Consider the following 17,557-nt stretch of genomic DNA (forward strand, 5'->3'; position numbering starts at 1 on the left):
TGATCCTTATTACCTCTTCTGTGATGATCAACTTCTGGATTTCTCCTTTAGGCATTACCCGTTTATACATCGGAGTCTTTATCCTAAAATATTAAAATAAATGTGTTCATTACTAGTCAAAACACTTGAAACTAATTTCTTCTGTGTATAGAAAGTATACAAAATGCACAGAAGTAGGACAATGGGTTAAAGTTATAGCAAATCAAATTTGGGCTGAGTATTTAAAAATAAAATCCTAACAAATATTCTGACATTTCTAGTTGTTTAAAAATGGGCTATGATGCCTTGTGGTAATGCATATTACCATCACTGGAGTCTCAGGAGACTAGAAAACCTTTAATTAAGCAAAGTGAATGGAGGCATTTAAACATCAGCTGAGGGGCTGGATTAAATAACCTTTAAGTTTTATTCCAACCATGAGAGTTTGAACTTCTCAGAAAAACAGACCTTCTTACAAACACAGATGGTCTGGCCCCACCTGGACCTAATGAATCAGGCTATTCAAGAGAAAGGCCTGGTAAATGGTACATTCTGAAGGCATAGTTCAGGTGATTGTTATATCAGGCAAGGGTAGGAACCATTGTTTTAACAGTGCTTTTCAAACCTCAAGGTGCCTACAATCAACTGGTGAATTTGTTAAAGCATATATTCCGATTCAAGAGGTCTTGGCTAGAAGCAGATTCTGCAGTTCTTACAGGCTCCCAGGTGTTACAGATGCTGGTCCCTGGTCCACACTTCGGGTAGCAAAGGTTTTAAGTCATTTTCCTAATTTTCTCTCATCATAAAAATCATATGAGGTGCCTGTTAAATTCCTATCAGGCAGGTTTGGGAAACACAATGTAAGGAGACTATCCCTGACCCTAAAAATATAAACATCTGGACTTCCCTGGTGGTATAGTGGATAAGAATCTGCCTGCCAATGCAGCGGGGACATGGGTTCGATCCCTGATCTGGGAAGATTCCACATGCCTTGGTGCAATTCAGCCCATGGGCCACAACTCCTGAGCCCACGTGCTGCAACTTCTGAAGCCCGTATGCCTGTGCTCTACAACGAGAGATGGCGGTGGTGGTTTAGTCGGTAAGTCCTGTCTGACTCTTGCGACCTAAGAACTGTAGCCCACCAGACTCCTCTGTCCATGGGATTTCCCAGATGAGAATATTGGAATGGGTTGCCATTTCCTTCTCCAGGATATCTTCCCAACCCAAAGATCAAACCCTCATCTCATGAAAAGCCACCACAATGAGAAGCCCACATACCACAACTAGAGAGTACTAGAGGAAAGCCTGTGAACAGCAACGAAGACCCAAAGCAACCAAAGAATAAAAAATAAAATAAACATCTGATTGTCATGCAGAGAAGCAACTGGGTCAACCCTCAAATTTTAACCATCTTATTAACCAAATGCCTTATTATCACCCTTTCACCAACACCTGTCTCTCATCTGACGGCCTCATAGTTTCAAAGTCTAGCCTATCAGCCTGATTGGAGAAGGAAATGGCAACCCACTCCAGTACTCTTGCCTGGAGAATCCCAGGGATGGGGGAGCCTGGTGGGCTGCCATCTATGGGGTCACACAGAGTCGGACACGACTGAAGTGACTTAGCAGCAGCAGCAGCCTATCAGCCTGAGGCTCATATTCTTTTGCATCTGACAAGATAATGGGTAAGTAATGAAAAAATAATAATTTTTTCCATGTCCATTATTTATTTAATTTTAATTGGAGGCTAATTACTTTACAATATTGTGGAGGTTTCTGACATACATGAATCAGCCATGGGTGTACATGTGTTCCCCATCCTGACCCTCCCTCCCACCTCCCTCCCCATCCCATCCCTCAGGGTCATCCCACTGCACCAGCCCTGAGCACCCTGCCTCATACATCAAATCTCGACTGGCGATCTGTTTCACATATGATAGTATACATGTTTCAATGCTATTCTCTCAAATCATCCCGCCCTCACCTTTTCCCACAGAGTCCAACAGTCTGTTCTTTATAATTATTTTTGATAGCTTTACTGTTTCACCTTTTTTTCACTTTACATATTCATCATTTTCTATATGTATTACATGAAGAGTCGGAAGGGGACTTGAAAACATTCTTCATTATAAATTACAAGCCTGAAACTAAAGAAGTCGATTAACTTGCCCACAGCCGTCACGAGATCTTCAGTTTTCCAGTCAGGAAGCTCCATTTCTGAGCTTCCTCAGAATTCTTAAGAAAACAGCATATAAAGTTGCACCCTTCTGCTTTTCTCCCAACCTTTAACCAACCCCATAAACTATCTATTCCAACTGGATTACTGAAGGAACTCACATGAACCCACTAAAGAGTTGTTAAAGAAGCCATAAAATCATTAACCACTCCAGTTTTAAAACATGCTCCCCAAAAGAAAGACTATGACTCTTTTTTTCAACTTTCAAATGGCTACATCTACAGGCTCCAGTCAGCTCTCCATGCAGACCCAAAGCTGTGGATCTGTCCAACAAGCTTTTTTCCAGAAACTTAAACAGGGTTGTTGACAGTGACAGGCAAAGAAAAAAGAAATCCCACAGCCACGGGTTTAATGAATATACTCCCTTACCTTTCTTTGAAGACTTGAAGTCCTCGAACCAATCCTTCCAGACACAGCAGGTCATATCTATTGGCAGGGACGTCAATTTTGTAGAGAACAACATCAGAGGCCCCATGGGCCTTTTCATTACCTTGTTCCTTACTTATAATTTCCTTTTCAGATGTCTAAAACAAACCCAAAAATTAAAACAAAACTAAATAAATCTAAATTTTTTTCAAAAAAGTCATTATCAGTCCTATAAAGAAGTAACTACACTGTTCATGTTCTTTCCAGAGCAGCAGAAAGCTGTCTAAAGCAAGGTGAGGGCTAAACTTTGCCTACTACTTGTTTTTGTAAAAAAAGTTCTACTGAAACACTGTCAGGCCTATTCATTTACATTTCATCTGTTGTCATTTCCATACTGCAACAGCCGAGTTGTGACAGAGACTCTATGTAGCTTTCAAAAGGTTGCTATTTGGCAGAAAATGTTTGCCCATCCTTGATCTAAAAGAAAATGAAAATACCAAGGAGAACACAATAAGAACCAAGGAGCAGCAATAACGAAAGTGTCAATGAGACAAAGTTAAGGAAATTCACCAAATAAAAGCTATTTTGGGAATTCCCTGGCGGTCCAGAGGTTAGGTCGCCACACTTTCACTGCTGAGGGCCTGGGTTCAATCCCTGGTCAGGGAACTAAGACCCCACGAAACAAGAAACAAAAAAAGAGAGAGAGAGAAAGAAAAAAGAAAAAAAAATGAAAAGATATGCAACTTTTTACAAGATAATGACTCTAAAAGCTAAATCCTATGGGCACCCAAGACTAGAAGCAACATGAAAATGAGAATAATACTATAAAAGCAAACAAAAACATTTTAAGGGATCATCAGAAGCTGTGGTGTAAATCAGAAGGAATTATAAGTGTATAGTCCATGGGGTCGCAAAGAGCTGGACACGACTGAGTGACTTTCACTCACTCACTCACTCACAGGTACAATGGGAAGAGGTCCAAGGACAGTAAAGGGTACAAAGCAGCAAGAGCAAAAACAAACGAGGGAGAAAGGGGAAGAAATACCACTAGAATAAATTCAGTGCAGAAGTAAAAAGCTTAGAATATCTCAATCACCACACTGTAGAGATTTTCTTAAAAACAATCATTGCCAAGAAGTTAAATTCTGTTCTCTACATTTACCATGGCAGGAAAATACCTATATACTTATTTCCAATCAAATTCCTTAGAAGTCATACTCCAACTGTTAATGTTACCCACTAGTTATCCCCACTTAACTGGAACTCCTGCTATTTCTATCACAAATCATCTGCTAAAATAACTGATGCACTCCTATCAAAATATATGATGTATTTTGTTTTACATGGGGCTCTCCCACTGCCACAAGATAAGCAGTTCAGATTACTTCCCAAAGAAGTATAATCTACACTTGATAGCATGCTGAAGAATTCACTTTCCTCAATGAGCACTATGCACCTGAGTTACACCTGAGGAATCACAGAGTCCACAGGAGGCTGGAACCGCCCAGGGCTCATAGTGCTTTTTGACTGTGGGCTCCAAGGAACACCTTCACTGGCCATCTCAAACTCAGTAGGCATACTGTGAAAATTAGGGAAAATTTAAAAATAAAAAAAGAATGTTGATGTATGGCAGAAATCAACACAATATTGTAAAACAATTATCCTTGCTTATTTAACTTATATGCAGAGTACATCATGAGAAACGCTGGGCTGGAAGAAGCACAAGCTGGAATCAAGATTGCCGGGAGAAATATCAATCACCTCAGATATGCAGATGACACCACCTTTATGGCAGAAAGTGAAGAGGAACTAAAGAGCCTTTTGATGAAAGTGAAAGAGGAGAGTGAAAAGGTTGGCTTACAGCTCAACATTCAGAAAACAAAGATCATGGCATCCAGTCCCATCACTTCATGGGAAATAGATGGAGAAACTGTGGCTGACTTTATTTTTCTGGGCTCCAAAATCACTGCAGATGGTGATGGCAGCCATGAAATTAAAAGACGCTTCCTCCTTGGAAGGAAAGTTATGACCAACCTAGACAGCATATTGAAAAGCAGAGACATTACTTTGCCAACAAAGGTCCGTCTAGTCAAGGCTATGGTTTTTCCAGTATCCATGAATGGAAGTGAGAGTTGGACTACAAAGAAAGTTGAGAACAGAAGAATTGATGCTTTTGAACTGTGGTGTTGGAGAAGACTCATGAGAGTCCCTTGGACTGCAAGGAGATCCAATCACTCCATCCTAAGGGAGACCAGTCCTGGGTGTTCATTGGAAAGACTGATGTTGAAGCTGAAACTCCAATACTTTGGCCACCTGATATGAAGGGCTGACTCATTTGAAAAGACCCTGATGCTGGGAAAGATTGAGGGCAGGAGGAGAAGGGGACAACAGAGGATGAGATGGTTGGATAGCATCACCGATTCAATGGACATGAGTTTGGGTAAACTCCGGGAGTTGGTGATGGACAGGGAGGCCTGGCATGCTGCAGTTCATGGGGTTGCAAACAGTCAGATACGACTGAGCAACTGAACTAAACTGAAAAAATAAGTTTGTTTTTTTTTTTTAAGAAACAAAAAAATAAAAAAAAGAGGATAAAGAGCAAGGGGAAGAGAAGGGGTCAGGAGAGGAAGAGGAGAAAAGAAATGGGGAAGGGACAGGGGAGGATATGAGAAGAGGCAGGAAAAAATAGAATTTAAACTGAGTTCCATCAAAGGGGTCAACAAAATTGCTAATGTTTTAGTGAAGAAAGATGAGTCACTTCATAGGGGTGCTGGATTTCAGGCAGGACCCCATATAAAGGAGGGGAGAAAATGTAACTAGAGATCCTTTACAAACAAGACATGGCTGCCTAAGCCTTCTCCCATTTTCAGTATCTCAGTTCATACAAAGATCACAGGTGATGACTGTGATCAATGCAGTTTATCAGTGCTAACAAAAATGTTACGGAAATCAATAACCACAGAAACTTCAGAGCCAGAGGGATCTACGATAAGCGAAAGTTAAAGTGTTAGTCCCTCAGACGTGTCCACCTCTTTGCGACCCCATGGACTGTAGCCTGCCAGGCTCCTCTGTCCATGGGATTCTCCAGGCAAGAATACTGGAATGGGCTGCCATTTCTTCTCCAGGTCAGAGGATCGTCCTGACCCAGGGATCGAACCTGGGTCTCCTGCATTGCAGGCAGACTCTTTACTGTCCGAGCCACCAGGGAAGCCCAGCGGGATCTACAGGGATCCCTGAAAGGATCATACATGTAAACTCCTTATTTACAGATGAAAAATAGGCCCAGAAAGGCAATGTAATGTCCCTGGTTCCACAGCTAGTAAATGTGGTAGCTCAAACTATTACTTCATTTTTTCTGACCTTCAGTCCAATGCTTAGATATTACAAAACCTCAAACATAATTTTGAATTCTAATAAAATTAACATATACTATAGAAATCTCAGCTGACTTCTCGAGCATATAGATGCTCATTAACATTAAAAAAATTCTTTTTTGTAACATTAGTAAAGCAGCAGCAGGAAAACTAAGACAAGACAACACAGGTTTTTGTCAGTCTGAAGGCTTTTTTAACCTTATAGTGTTTTATACACTGAACAGATTAAGAAGGCTTGGGGGAAAAAATAACACTAATTACCAAGAAATATTATCTTTTTATTTACAAGCACAGTGCTTCTAATACATAATCAATATTAGTTATCTATTTGGTAAATAAAGCTATTTTTTAAACATTTTAATCAGTGTACAATTCAAAGACCAGGAAAATGTTTCAAAATCATTTTTACAAGCAATTCTTCAAAAGGCAGGAGATCATTTTACAAGATCAATGTGTAGAGTAATAAATGAAGAATGAATTAACACCGGAACAGGCATGGGAGGAAGGTGGGATGGGGCTCAGAGGAAATGGAGGAGGAGGGGCCAGAGGCCAAGGAGACAGCAAGTCGGCTGAAGCTCAGTTTCCATTGCTCCCAGACCCCTTCCTGATGCCTCGACAGGACTGCGTCCGAGTAAAGGCATGAACCCCTGTGGAGATTTTACATAAAGCAACAACTTGGAATCAGAGCTTAGTCTCATAACACAGAGAACACAGAAACCACCAGGGCCCACAAATATTTCCTCTTAGTCTAACCATAAGGCATCAAAGATAAAATGTAATGAACTTAGATACAGAATATTAAAGAAGTATCTAATACATACAATTTCATCAAGTTCCAGTCCAAATTCAAAGCACAGTTCATCAAATTCTTCGTCAGCTAGGGGGAAAAAAAGAGATTACAAATTTTAATCTGTTCAGTACAAATGCAAATAGCACATAAAAACTGCATCTTTTTAACTGTCTTACACCGAACATACTAGATATCAGGCATCAGATATCACCATTTAAAAACAAAAAAGCTTGATCAAAAACAATTTTTAAAGAAAGAAAAACAAAACTATTAAATAAAGGGCTGATTCATCTAACTAATATCAGCTATAGAATCAGATTACCTGATTGTAAGCATGGGGAGCTTACACTTGCTGCTAAGTTGCTTCAGTCATGTCTGACTCTGTGCGACCCCATAGACGGCAGCCCACCAGGCTCCCACGTCCCTGGGATTCTCCAGGCGAGAACACTGGAGTGGGTTGCCATTTCCTTCTCCAATGCAGTAAAGTGAAAAGTGAAAGTGAAGTTGCTCAGTCATGTCCGACTTCTATCGACCCCATGGACTGCAGCCCACCAGGCTCCTTCCACGGGATTGTCCAGCCAAGAGTACTGGAGTGGGGTGACCAGAACGTCATATTTAACAGTAAAATGCTAGAAGCTTTTACTCTGAAATTATTTTGAAGACATCTATGCCATCCTTCTTACACTTACTTGGAAGAAAAACAACCTGCAAGAAGGGATCTAATGTAAAGTGGGTCCAAATCACAGATCCAACACAATAGAATCACGTCATATAACTGCTATCATTTCAAATTCTCTGAGGTGGCCTGACAGCTGGCTTTGGAGCCAGCTCAATCTGAGTTCAATTTCTGACTGTTCCACTAGTCCTGAGAGCTTGGCACCTTATGGAAACTTTCTGATTCCTATGCCTCATAAAGTAGTATTTTACAGCCATGCACGCAACTGTTGGAAAGATTTAAATGCATTCATGCAGATAATGGGCTTCACCTAGTATCCTGAAACACAGTAGGTCTGCAATCATTAATAGTTCTCTTCCTTACTTTTAAATCATATCTTACTTCGCTTTGCTACCTGATACACAGCATTGTCAGGGTTTTCATGTTACGAAGAATGGAACACAAACCATCATTACCAGTATATTCTAGTGTTAAGCTGGTCTTAAGATTTCTGATCCTGACATTGAAGTTCAATTCAAGTTAACATTTACTGCGCATCTTCTATGAGTTGGCACTATATTAGGTGCCAGGGCTACAAAGATAAATAAAACACAATTCCTGCCATAACTACTTCCTACTCCAGCAAACAAACCAGATATGTAAATGCAGGTATGTTAAGTGCAAGGTACAGAGCTGGCACAAAGGAAGTCATCAACTGAGGGTCAGTAAAAACTTCACAGAAAGGAGTCCATTAGGCAGGGACCGTGGGGAGTGAGACAACAGCATGAGAAATCTGGCACGTTCCCTATGAATGCTGCATGAGGCTCATGTCAGGAAGAGATACAATGGAAGAAGTAGAGAGAAGTCAGCTCCTGATGCCAAGGGATTTGCCCCCCGTCCTGCCTGAGGCGACGGGGAGTTACACTGCAGGACTTCCAGCTGGGCAACAGCATGGTCAGATCTGCACTTTAGAGCAGTGGTATCCAACCTTTTTGGCTCCAGGGACCGGTTTAGTGGAAGACAATTTTTCCACAGACCTGGGGGATGATTCAAGCACATTACGTCTATCATGTACTTTATTTCTCTTTTTATTACATCAGCGCCACCTCAGAAAATCAGGCATTAGATCCGAGAGGTTGGGGACCCCTGCTTTAAAGAATGGTAGCAGGGGACTTCCCTGGCATCCCCAGTGGTTAAGAATGTGATCCCAATGCAGGGGACCAGGTTCAATCCCTGGTCAGGGAACTAAGATCCCTCGTGCTGCATGGTGCAGCCAAAACAACAACAACAAAAAAGAATGGTGGCAGGGTGGCAGACGAACTGGAGCAGAGAATCTACTGCAAACAAGTGAGACAGTGAGGAATTCATTAAAGCAGCAGCAGTGAGTGAGGGAGAAGGAAGAATGTGAGAAATGCGGAAGGTAGAATCTGTAAGGCGCAAAGGCTGACTGGGAGGCGGGAAGAGTGAGTGAGCAGGAGGTGCCTAGGATGGCTCCCAGGTCCCTGGTGGGGTGAACGTGTAGGTGGCGAGTGTCATTAACTAGGGCAGGAGGTGACAGAGGCCCCCATCGAGCCCTCCTCCTGGTGCTCACACCGTGTTAACTGAGGTCTCAGACGACCACATGGACGAACCCGAAGCACACTGTCCAGCCCAGCCCAGCTCTGAGATGACTGCACACCCAGCTGACAGCTTGCCTGCAACCTGGTAGGAGACCCATGGCCAGCTCTCCCAGCTCCGCAGCTCCTCTCTCGATTCCTCTCTCAGAAACTGCGAAATAATAAAGCCTTGTCATTTTAGCCTCCTAAATACTGGTGTAATCAGTGATGTAGCAGTAAATAACTAACATAGACTTCGGTCCCTGGAAGTGGAGTGCTGCCGTAACAAAACAAAATGCAAGAAAGGCTCTGGAGTCAGGAGGTGGGCTTTGACAGCGTAAACAAAACCTCAAGTGCCTGACAAAGCTGTTATTTGAAGCCTCAGTCTCCGACAAGGAGGCAGGTAAGGACATGGAGGAAAGTGAGGAAGTGTTACTGGAAACTGACAGACCCAGTATCCTTTTCATGTAGAGGCAAAGCTTAGCAACACTATTGCTGACAGTTACCAGGACTGAAGAAAATGTACCCACTCAACAGGGTGATATTAACTAAGCTTTCCATCCAGTGCTGACACAGTGGTTTATAATGTGAGAGAAGAGATGAAGACTAGCAAACAAAAAGGAGCTTGGACTTGATGGTTTTAAAAATTTTCAGTCTCCTCAGATACAACAAATGCTAAGATTAAAAAATGACTTCTGAGCAAAGAGCAAATCCAGAGCATCGCCAGGGAGACATGGTCTAAAGATGAAATCAGGGGTGTGACTGTAAACTCTTGAGACTCAGCAAAATCAAAAACACTGTTCACTCAGACAAAAGGCACTATGGATCAAGAAATGAAGGATGTGCCTCACAAATTTATTCAGTCTCCCAACTGAGTTTAAATAAGAGCACTGTGTCAGCAGAGGCCCAAGGTACAGAACAGCTTATTTCAGAGATCCGTGAGTGCTGTGGCTTTTGACCAAGGAAGTGGAAACCAACAAAACTGACTGAAGATCCAGAGTTTTTTTTTTTTTTCTTTTTAAAGAAATACATATGCACAAACATTGCAAGCTGGAGCTAAAAGGGACAGAGACGGGAAGAAATGAATACCCAAAAGCTGTTAGTGGGAAGAAGACTGAGAAAACCAGTCAGCTGTAAAGAGTGCTTTCTTTTCACCAAAAAAATAAAGTAAAGAGCATCATCCGGAGGGTAGAACCAAGAGACTAGAGGGTGGAGCAGAACCAAGGACAAAGATCCCAGGCCTGAAGTTCTAATCAAGAATCTCCAACATTTACCAGCTCAATTTCAGAACTACCATAGACCAGTAAGTCCTTTGTGTCTCCAATCTTATCTTTTGAAGAACAATGTCCTAGGCCTGTCTTACCACTGTATGTTAGGTGCAGGTGGAGCAGATAACCTGTCTCTTTAGTCTCTGGGGTCAAGAGTAATTATACTCGAGGAGCTGTACTTAGGGAACTACACTGAAGAGCCTCATCCGCAACGGGACCTGATTTAGATGAAGAGACTGGGTTCTGAGCTGCTGCTGTAATGCAATGACACTTCTTGGGGCTTTGGGAGGGAGTATACGTTGCATGTGGGAGGAACATGAATCATTGGGGGCCACAGGACAGACGGTACTAGTCAGGTCCCAAGCTGGCCTCCAAGAACACTTGCCTCTGGTCTTCTGGTACCAACATCCTTTGCAGTCTTCAGCTGCACAGTGCCGGAATTGGTCTCTGTGACCCAGAGAATATGGCCAGGGATGGTATATCACCTCTGATACGTTAGGAAAAACTGTGGCTTCTATTGTGAGCTCTCTCTTGACTATCTGCTCTCCTGGACCTCTCACTCTGGGACAAACGAGTCACCATGTTGCAAGCAGTCCTATGGAGAGGTCAAGGTGGGAAGCACTGAAACCTCTGACCAAAACTCAGCAAGGAACTACTGTCTGCCAACAAGCACTTGAGTGAACTTGGAATTAAGACTCTCCAGCCCATTAGACCTTGAGATGAGTATAGACCTGACACCTTTACTACAACCAGGTGAAAGTCAGAACCACTCAGCTAAGTCACTCCCCAATCCTTGAGCCTCAGAAACATACACCAAATGACCATTGTTTTAAGGTGCTAAGTGTGAGGATAATCTATAGATAACTAAATGGTTACTGACAAAATTGTTTGGACTCATTAAAATATACTGAATCCTTATTGAGTCCTAATTATCATACAATTTGTTTTATTCCTTTCAGCTCTATTTTACCACTTGAATGCAAGGAAGAACCAACAATAAATCATGTTTAATGATTCCTTCTAACAAAATGACCCCCCTAAGTAACTACATCTTTGGGGTTTACATGATATACAGAAGTGGCTCTGGCAGCATTGCAAGCAATTACACCAAGGCAGGACAGGCCCAGAATTGAAGAACAGTGAAAACAAATCAGTTAACAAGAAAACGAGTGGCAAGAAGAAAACATCTTAACAGAAAGGCGATAAAAAAAGATGGACTAAGGAGACAAACTGCCCCAGAAGAGCAAAATGAATAGAATAAAAGCAGCTTGAGGGATTCCCTGATGGCTTAGTGGTACAGAATCTGACCTTAATTTAATTAACATTTAAAAGATTAAGAACACGTGAAATATAAAATAATAATGAGTATTATTCCTGAACTGTCTGAAGTACACCAACATCAATCTTCCTGAGTGAAACTTTAATGAGCCAGCAGTCAACAGATATTTATGAATAATCGTTTACCTGATATCTCTCAATATGAAGAAAAGGGAGAGGGTAGCTAGAGAATAAAACATCAGATGATGGTGCTGCTGCTGCTAAGTCACTTCAATCGTGTCCGACTCTGCGTGACCCCATAGACGGCAGCCCACCAGGCTCCCCCGTCCCTAGGATTCTCCAGGCAAGAACACTGGAGTGGGTTGCCATTTCCTTCTCCAATGCATGCAAGTGAAAAGTGAAAGTGAAGTCGGTCAGTCATGTCCGACTCTTAGCGACCCCATGGACTGCAACCCACCAGGCTCCTCCATCCTAAATAGGCTATAAATCTTACCATTTTTTAAAACCTAGATTATTTCTTACTTTCCCAGATATGGATATCCAAGTGGGAATTTACCACAGTTGTCCTGAACAAATTTTGCTACATACCACCTTGTGTAACTTAGATATATCATAAACAATTAGTGAGAATACGGTTTAGAAGGATGGGTTAGAAATATAAAAAAGCATAGCATGAAATAAACAGCATAGAGAATAAGAGCCCCGTTTAGAGGACAAGAGCATTACATCTATTTTCAGGGACTTAGGGCAAAACACTGGGCTTCCCAGGGGGCTCAGTGGTAAAGAATCCTGCCAATGTGGAAGACTCAGGATCCATCCCTGGGTGCGGAAGATCCCCTGGAGAAGGAAATGGCAACCCACCTCCCAGGATTCTTGCTCGGGAAATCCTATGGACAGAGGAGTCTGGAGGGCTACAGTCCATGGGGAAGCAAAAGAGTCAGATATGACTTAGCGACTAAACAACAAGGACAAAAGACTAGGGAGAATAACACTTTAAGAATACAGGTAACCCTTGAAGGAGGCAGGGATCCGGGTTCGGATCCCTCCACCAGGTCCGAAATCTCTGTATAACTTACAGTTGGCCCTCCTGCGGTCTGCATGGGAGGATTCAACAACCACAAATGATGTAGAACCTCAGTATTTACTGCTGAGAATAAAACCTTCTCTAAGTGGACCCGCTCAGTTCAAACTTGGACTGTTCAAGGCTTAGCTGCACCACAGTATCTAAAAGTACACCTGAAGAGCTTTTAGTTTTTAAAACCTAACTTTATTTCCACAGTAGTATCTTATTGTAGAGAGCAGTACCTGAGGGGCTTGCTATATTGAGCCCTTGAACCAATTATCACACTCGTTACACAAGCTGATAACATTGGACACGGCAGATGTCCCTTCAACTGCTACATGTATAGGATAATTGGTAAGTGTACTTTATATTTCCCCTTTTTTTCAGTGGCAGTGTTTTTTAAAACTGAAGAGATGAAGGGGCAGCCTGAAGACTAGGTCCACCGAGTCGACTCCTCGTCACTCAGGGCTCAGCCCACATGCTGCTGCTGCTGCTAAGTCACTTCAGTCGCGTCCGACTCTGTGCGACCCCATGGACGGCAGCCCACCAGGCTCCCCCGTCCCTGGGATTCTCCAGGCAAGAACACTGGAGTGGGTTGCCATTTCCTTCTCCAATGTATGAAAGGGAAAAGTGAAAGTGAAGTCGCTCAGTCGTGTCCGACTCTTAGCGACCCCATGGACTGCAGCCCACCAGGCTCCTCCGTCCATGGAATTTTCCAGGCAAGAGTACTGGAGTGGGGTGCCATTGCCTTCTCTGAGACCACATGCTACCACCTAATTAACGTTTTTCCAGACACAGTATCTTTTTTGTTTCCCTGCTAGCATTTAACATTATCCAAACCAGCATCAGTTACTAAGCTGGTTTTATTATCTGCCCCTTTCATCAGAAATGTGAACGTGGTGGACTTTAGGCGCCCTGTGCACTGTATTCCCCAAACGCCAAGAACAATACATGGCACATAACCGGCGTTAGGTAAACGTGAATAAAATAAAACTAGGAAGGAAAGCAGGCTGTGCCTCCTGCTCCTGCTCACAAATGGGAGTTCCCAGAGCGCTCTTCTTGCACTCCACTGGCTACACTTGGAATGCCATCCGGAGCTTCATTCCTGTTCTACCCCCTGGCATCAGGTACGCCGGAGGCGCTCCGTAAGACACCCGTGAATGAATGACACTGCGAGCCCAGCACGTGCGGGTGCTGCCCTGACACCCGCGGCAAACTGTTCCCAGAGGCTACATCCGCGGTTGGCCTACCCTAGCTGGACCCCGAACGCGAGGCCAAAACCTGCGCGCAGCATAAACGTGGCCACAACGCCTTTTTGCAAGAGGGTCCCAGCCTCCGAGGAGAGGCGCAGAGCACAGGCTACGGGACGCGCACTCACTGTAAGTCCGGCCCAGGGCTCGGAAGAGCAGATCTCGCTTCACGCTGACAGTCGGCATGGCGAGTCCTGCCCACTGCGCCTGCGCGGAGCGCGGGCCCAGGCTCGGCGACCGGCCTGTGTGTAGGACCCGAACCTTCCGTGCGGGCTGTCTTAAATATTGCCCGTCTAATTCTCACAGTTCCTCCTCTCGATTTTCATTTGAAAGCAGGTGAGTCGCCACCATGAAGCTCATTAAATCTAATTCGTTGGGAGAATAAACTGGAGGCCGAAAAAGGTGACATACTTGGATAATATGGGCGAGGGTTTGATAGGCAGTAAGATGAACAGCCCGCGAAGGTCCTCACGCCTTCTACACAACGAAAGGAGGACGGCCAGCTAGGTGGGCGGGGCGAAGGCGGGGTGAGTGCGTGGAGGAGGCGGGACCTAGAGAGGGCGGGGCGAGTGCGTGGAGGAGGCGGGACCTAGAGAAGGCGGGACCTAGAGATAGAGACGTCTCTTGGGAGGAGTGAGACTGTGAGAAGGCGAGGTCTTAGGCAGCTCCAGGTGGCGCTAGGGATAAAGAGCCCTCCTGCCAGTGCAGGAGAGCTAAGAGACTTGGATTTCATCCCTGGGTGGGGAAGATCCTCTGGACGAGGGCGCGGAAACCCTCTCCAGTATTCTTGTCTGGAGAATCCCATGGACAGAGGAGCCTGGCGGGCTACAGTCCGTGGGGTCGCAGAGTCAGACACAACTGACGCTTATTAGCAGGCAGCCAGGACTGCGTGATGTGCAAACCCAAGTAGCGGGAGCCAAACTGTTAGCGCTTCTGCTTTTATCTCATTCTTTAGACCCTGATGCTGGGAAAGATTGAAGGCGGGAGGAGAAGGGGACGACAGAGAATGAGATGGTTGGATGGCATCACTGACTCAATGGGCATGAGTTTGAGTAAACTCCGGGAGTTGGTGATAGACAGGGAGGCCTGGCGTGCTGCAGTCCATGGGGTCGCAAAGAGTCGGACACGACTGAGCGACTGAACTAAAACCAAAAAACTAATCTCTTACACCCTACTACGTGTTCTAGCTGTGCTTTGGACTTTATCGCAGCCGTATTAGGGAGGCTTCCTTAGAAACCATTTTTTAAAAGCGGAAACAGACTGACATGTACTGGGTTTCTATTGGCAGATGCTGTGCTCAGTCCTTTGCTGGCCTTGGCAGATCTCCTTCTAATAACATTCAGTGTAATCGGCAGCAGAACAGCCATCGAATGTTCCAGGCCCTAATGCCTGGAACCTGTAAATGTTACCTTAAATGGAAACAGTCTTTTTAGATAGTTAAGATTTTCGAGATGCAGAGCCTATCCAGGATTATAAGAATAGGCCCTAAATACAATCACATGTATTATTATAAGAGGAAAGTCTAGGCAGTCTGAGTGCGGGTTGGAAAAGAATTTCCAGACACAGTATTTCAGAAGGGAATTTCTTGAGAATAGGAGCGGAGATAATGAGGGCGCTGCTAGCACAGTGGACTGGGGGCTGTTAGAACAGCTACAGCATCCCTGCTCAAGGGAGAGCGGATGCTTTCCCTGGGTTAGTAGCCAATTTTTATAGCTTCAAGACAGAATTCCTGCTGGAAGGGTGACATTAGGTGATTGGTCAGAGTGCTATAGGGTGAGCACTGGGGTGGGTATTTTTGCCTAAAATGGGATCAGGAAGCTTGTTGGTGGTGATTGGTGGCCAGGGAGGAGGCTTTAGGTAAGGGTTACAAAGGGGCTTGCATGCTAAGTCACTTAAGTCATGTCCAAACGTGTGGAACCATATAGACTGTAGCCCGCCAGGTTGCTCTGTCCATGGGATTCTCCAGGGAAGAATACTGGAGTGGGTTGCTATGCCCTCCTCCAGGGGATCTTTCCAACTCAGAGAGTGAACCCAAGTCTGCTATGTCTCCTGAGTCGGCAGGCGTGTTCTTTACCACTAGCACCACCTGGGCAGCCCCACAAAGGGGCTTAGTCAGTTCCAGAGGTGACCTTGGTTCTGGGCTCCACTTCAGTGGCCTTGATGAAAGGCCTGGCACCTGTGGCCTTGGGGCAGGGCTCCATGAAGAAGTTAGAGGAAGATTTAAGAAAAACAGAAGAGAGGAAGCAGCGTAACCATGGGGGATGAGATCAGAGGGATACAGCCACAATCCAGGGAATGCCAGGAACCACCAGAAATGGAAGAGATGAGTAAGGCTTCTCCCCTAGCCTTCAGGAGCAGCCCTGGAATGTCTCTAGACACTTTAATTTGGGCCCAGTGAACCTGGAATTCTGCCCCTCAGAATTTTGGACTTTTGGACTTCTGCCTCTCAGATCTATCAGTTCAGTTCAGTGCAGTGCAGTACAGTCTCTCAGTTGTGTCCAACTCTTTGCAACCCCATGGACCGCAGCACGCCAGGCCTCCCTGTCCATTACCAACTCCCAGAGTTTACCCAGACTCCTGTCCATTGAGTCAGTGATGCCATCCAACCATCTCATCCTCTGTTGTCCCATTCTCCTCCTGCCTTCAATCTTTCCCAGCATTGGAGTCTTTTCAAATGAGTCAACTCTTCACGTCAGGTGGCCAAAGTATTGGAGTTTCAGCTTCAGCATCAGTCCTTCCAATAAACACTCAGGACTGATCTCCTTTAGGATGGACTGGTTGGATCTCCTTGAAGTCCAAGGGACTCTCAAGAGTCTTCCCCAACACCACAGTTCAAAAGCATCAATTCTTCGGCACTTCCCTCAGATCTATAAGCAAATGCATCTATTAGTTTAAAGTCACTGCATTTGTGGTACTTTGTTACAGCAGCCATGGGGAAATAATACACCAGGTAGCTGCTGCCATTATCCTCATTTTGCAAATGATAAAACTGAGGCCCACTCTGATTCACCCAACTCAAAAGGTAGAGCTGAGACAGTTCCACAAGGGAGCCTACCCTTATCCTTTCTACTGGACAGTGAGTGAGGGCCTCCAAGACCATTCAGCTGAAGGGACTGTGGCTATGTGGGATTTAGGCCTCCCTGGTTGCCAGGTAGGGCTTCCCAAGTGGTGCTAGTGGTAAACAGCCTGCCAATGCAGGAGATGCAGGTTCCATCCCTGGGTCGGGAAGATCCCCTGGAGGCAGGCATAGCAACCCACGCCAGTATTCTTGCTTGGAGAATCTTGGACAGAGGAACCTGGCAGGCTACAGTCCATAGAGTTGCAAAGAGTCAGACGTGACCAAAACAATTTAGCACACACCCACACACAGTTGCCAATTAATCTGGGTTTTTTTCTTTGTTTGTTTTTTACATAAGCTTTCCTGTTTGGCTGCAGGCAGTGCTTTCTCAGTGCCTAACACGATAGATTGGCAGAGGCCCATCAATGGCAAATAAAATTTGCCCAAAGCCAAATAAAATTCTCTGCCCCCCAAATTGATACTCGATGAAAAATGAATCAGTGAATAAAGAACTTCCTGAATTATTGCATGCTGAACAGCTCTTCTCTGGACATTCCAAATTGTTCTGTGGCCTTTAACCTTATTTTCCTTATCTATAAAGTTGTTGTTGTTCAGTTGCTCAGTCATGTCTGACTCTTTTCAACCC

The 17,557-nt window shown here is 44.4% G+C and overlaps 1 protein-coding gene across 1 annotated transcript in view; it reads right to left on the reverse strand.

The window, feature by feature from the left end:
- The window catches only part of FARSB (phenylalanyl-tRNA synthetase subunit beta), a 75,108-nt gene extending 61,023 nt beyond the window's left edge, over window positions 1-14,085 (reverse strand). The window contains exons 1-4 of the mRNA XM_061386329.1: window positions 13,982-14,085; window positions 6,776-6,831; window positions 2,584-2,738; window positions 14-83 (exon numbers count right to left, since the gene is read on the reverse strand). Of these exons, the coding sequence (XP_061242313.1) occupies window positions 14-83; window positions 2,584-2,738; window positions 6,776-6,831; window positions 13,982-14,039 (339 nt within the window). The 5' untranslated portion in view covers window positions 14,040-14,085. The remainder of the gene's footprint in view (window positions 1-13; window positions 84-2,583; window positions 2,739-6,775; window positions 6,832-13,981) is intronic.
- Between the last annotated feature and the right edge of the window lie 3,472 nt (window positions 14,086-17,557).

Source organism: Bos javanicus, chromosome 2 (genome assembly GCF_032452875.1).
Source record: "Bos javanicus breed banteng chromosome 2, ARS-OSU_banteng_1.0, whole genome shotgun sequence".
Classification (NCBI taxonomy): domain Eukaryota; kingdom Metazoa; phylum Chordata; class Mammalia; order Artiodactyla; family Bovidae; genus Bos; species Bos javanicus.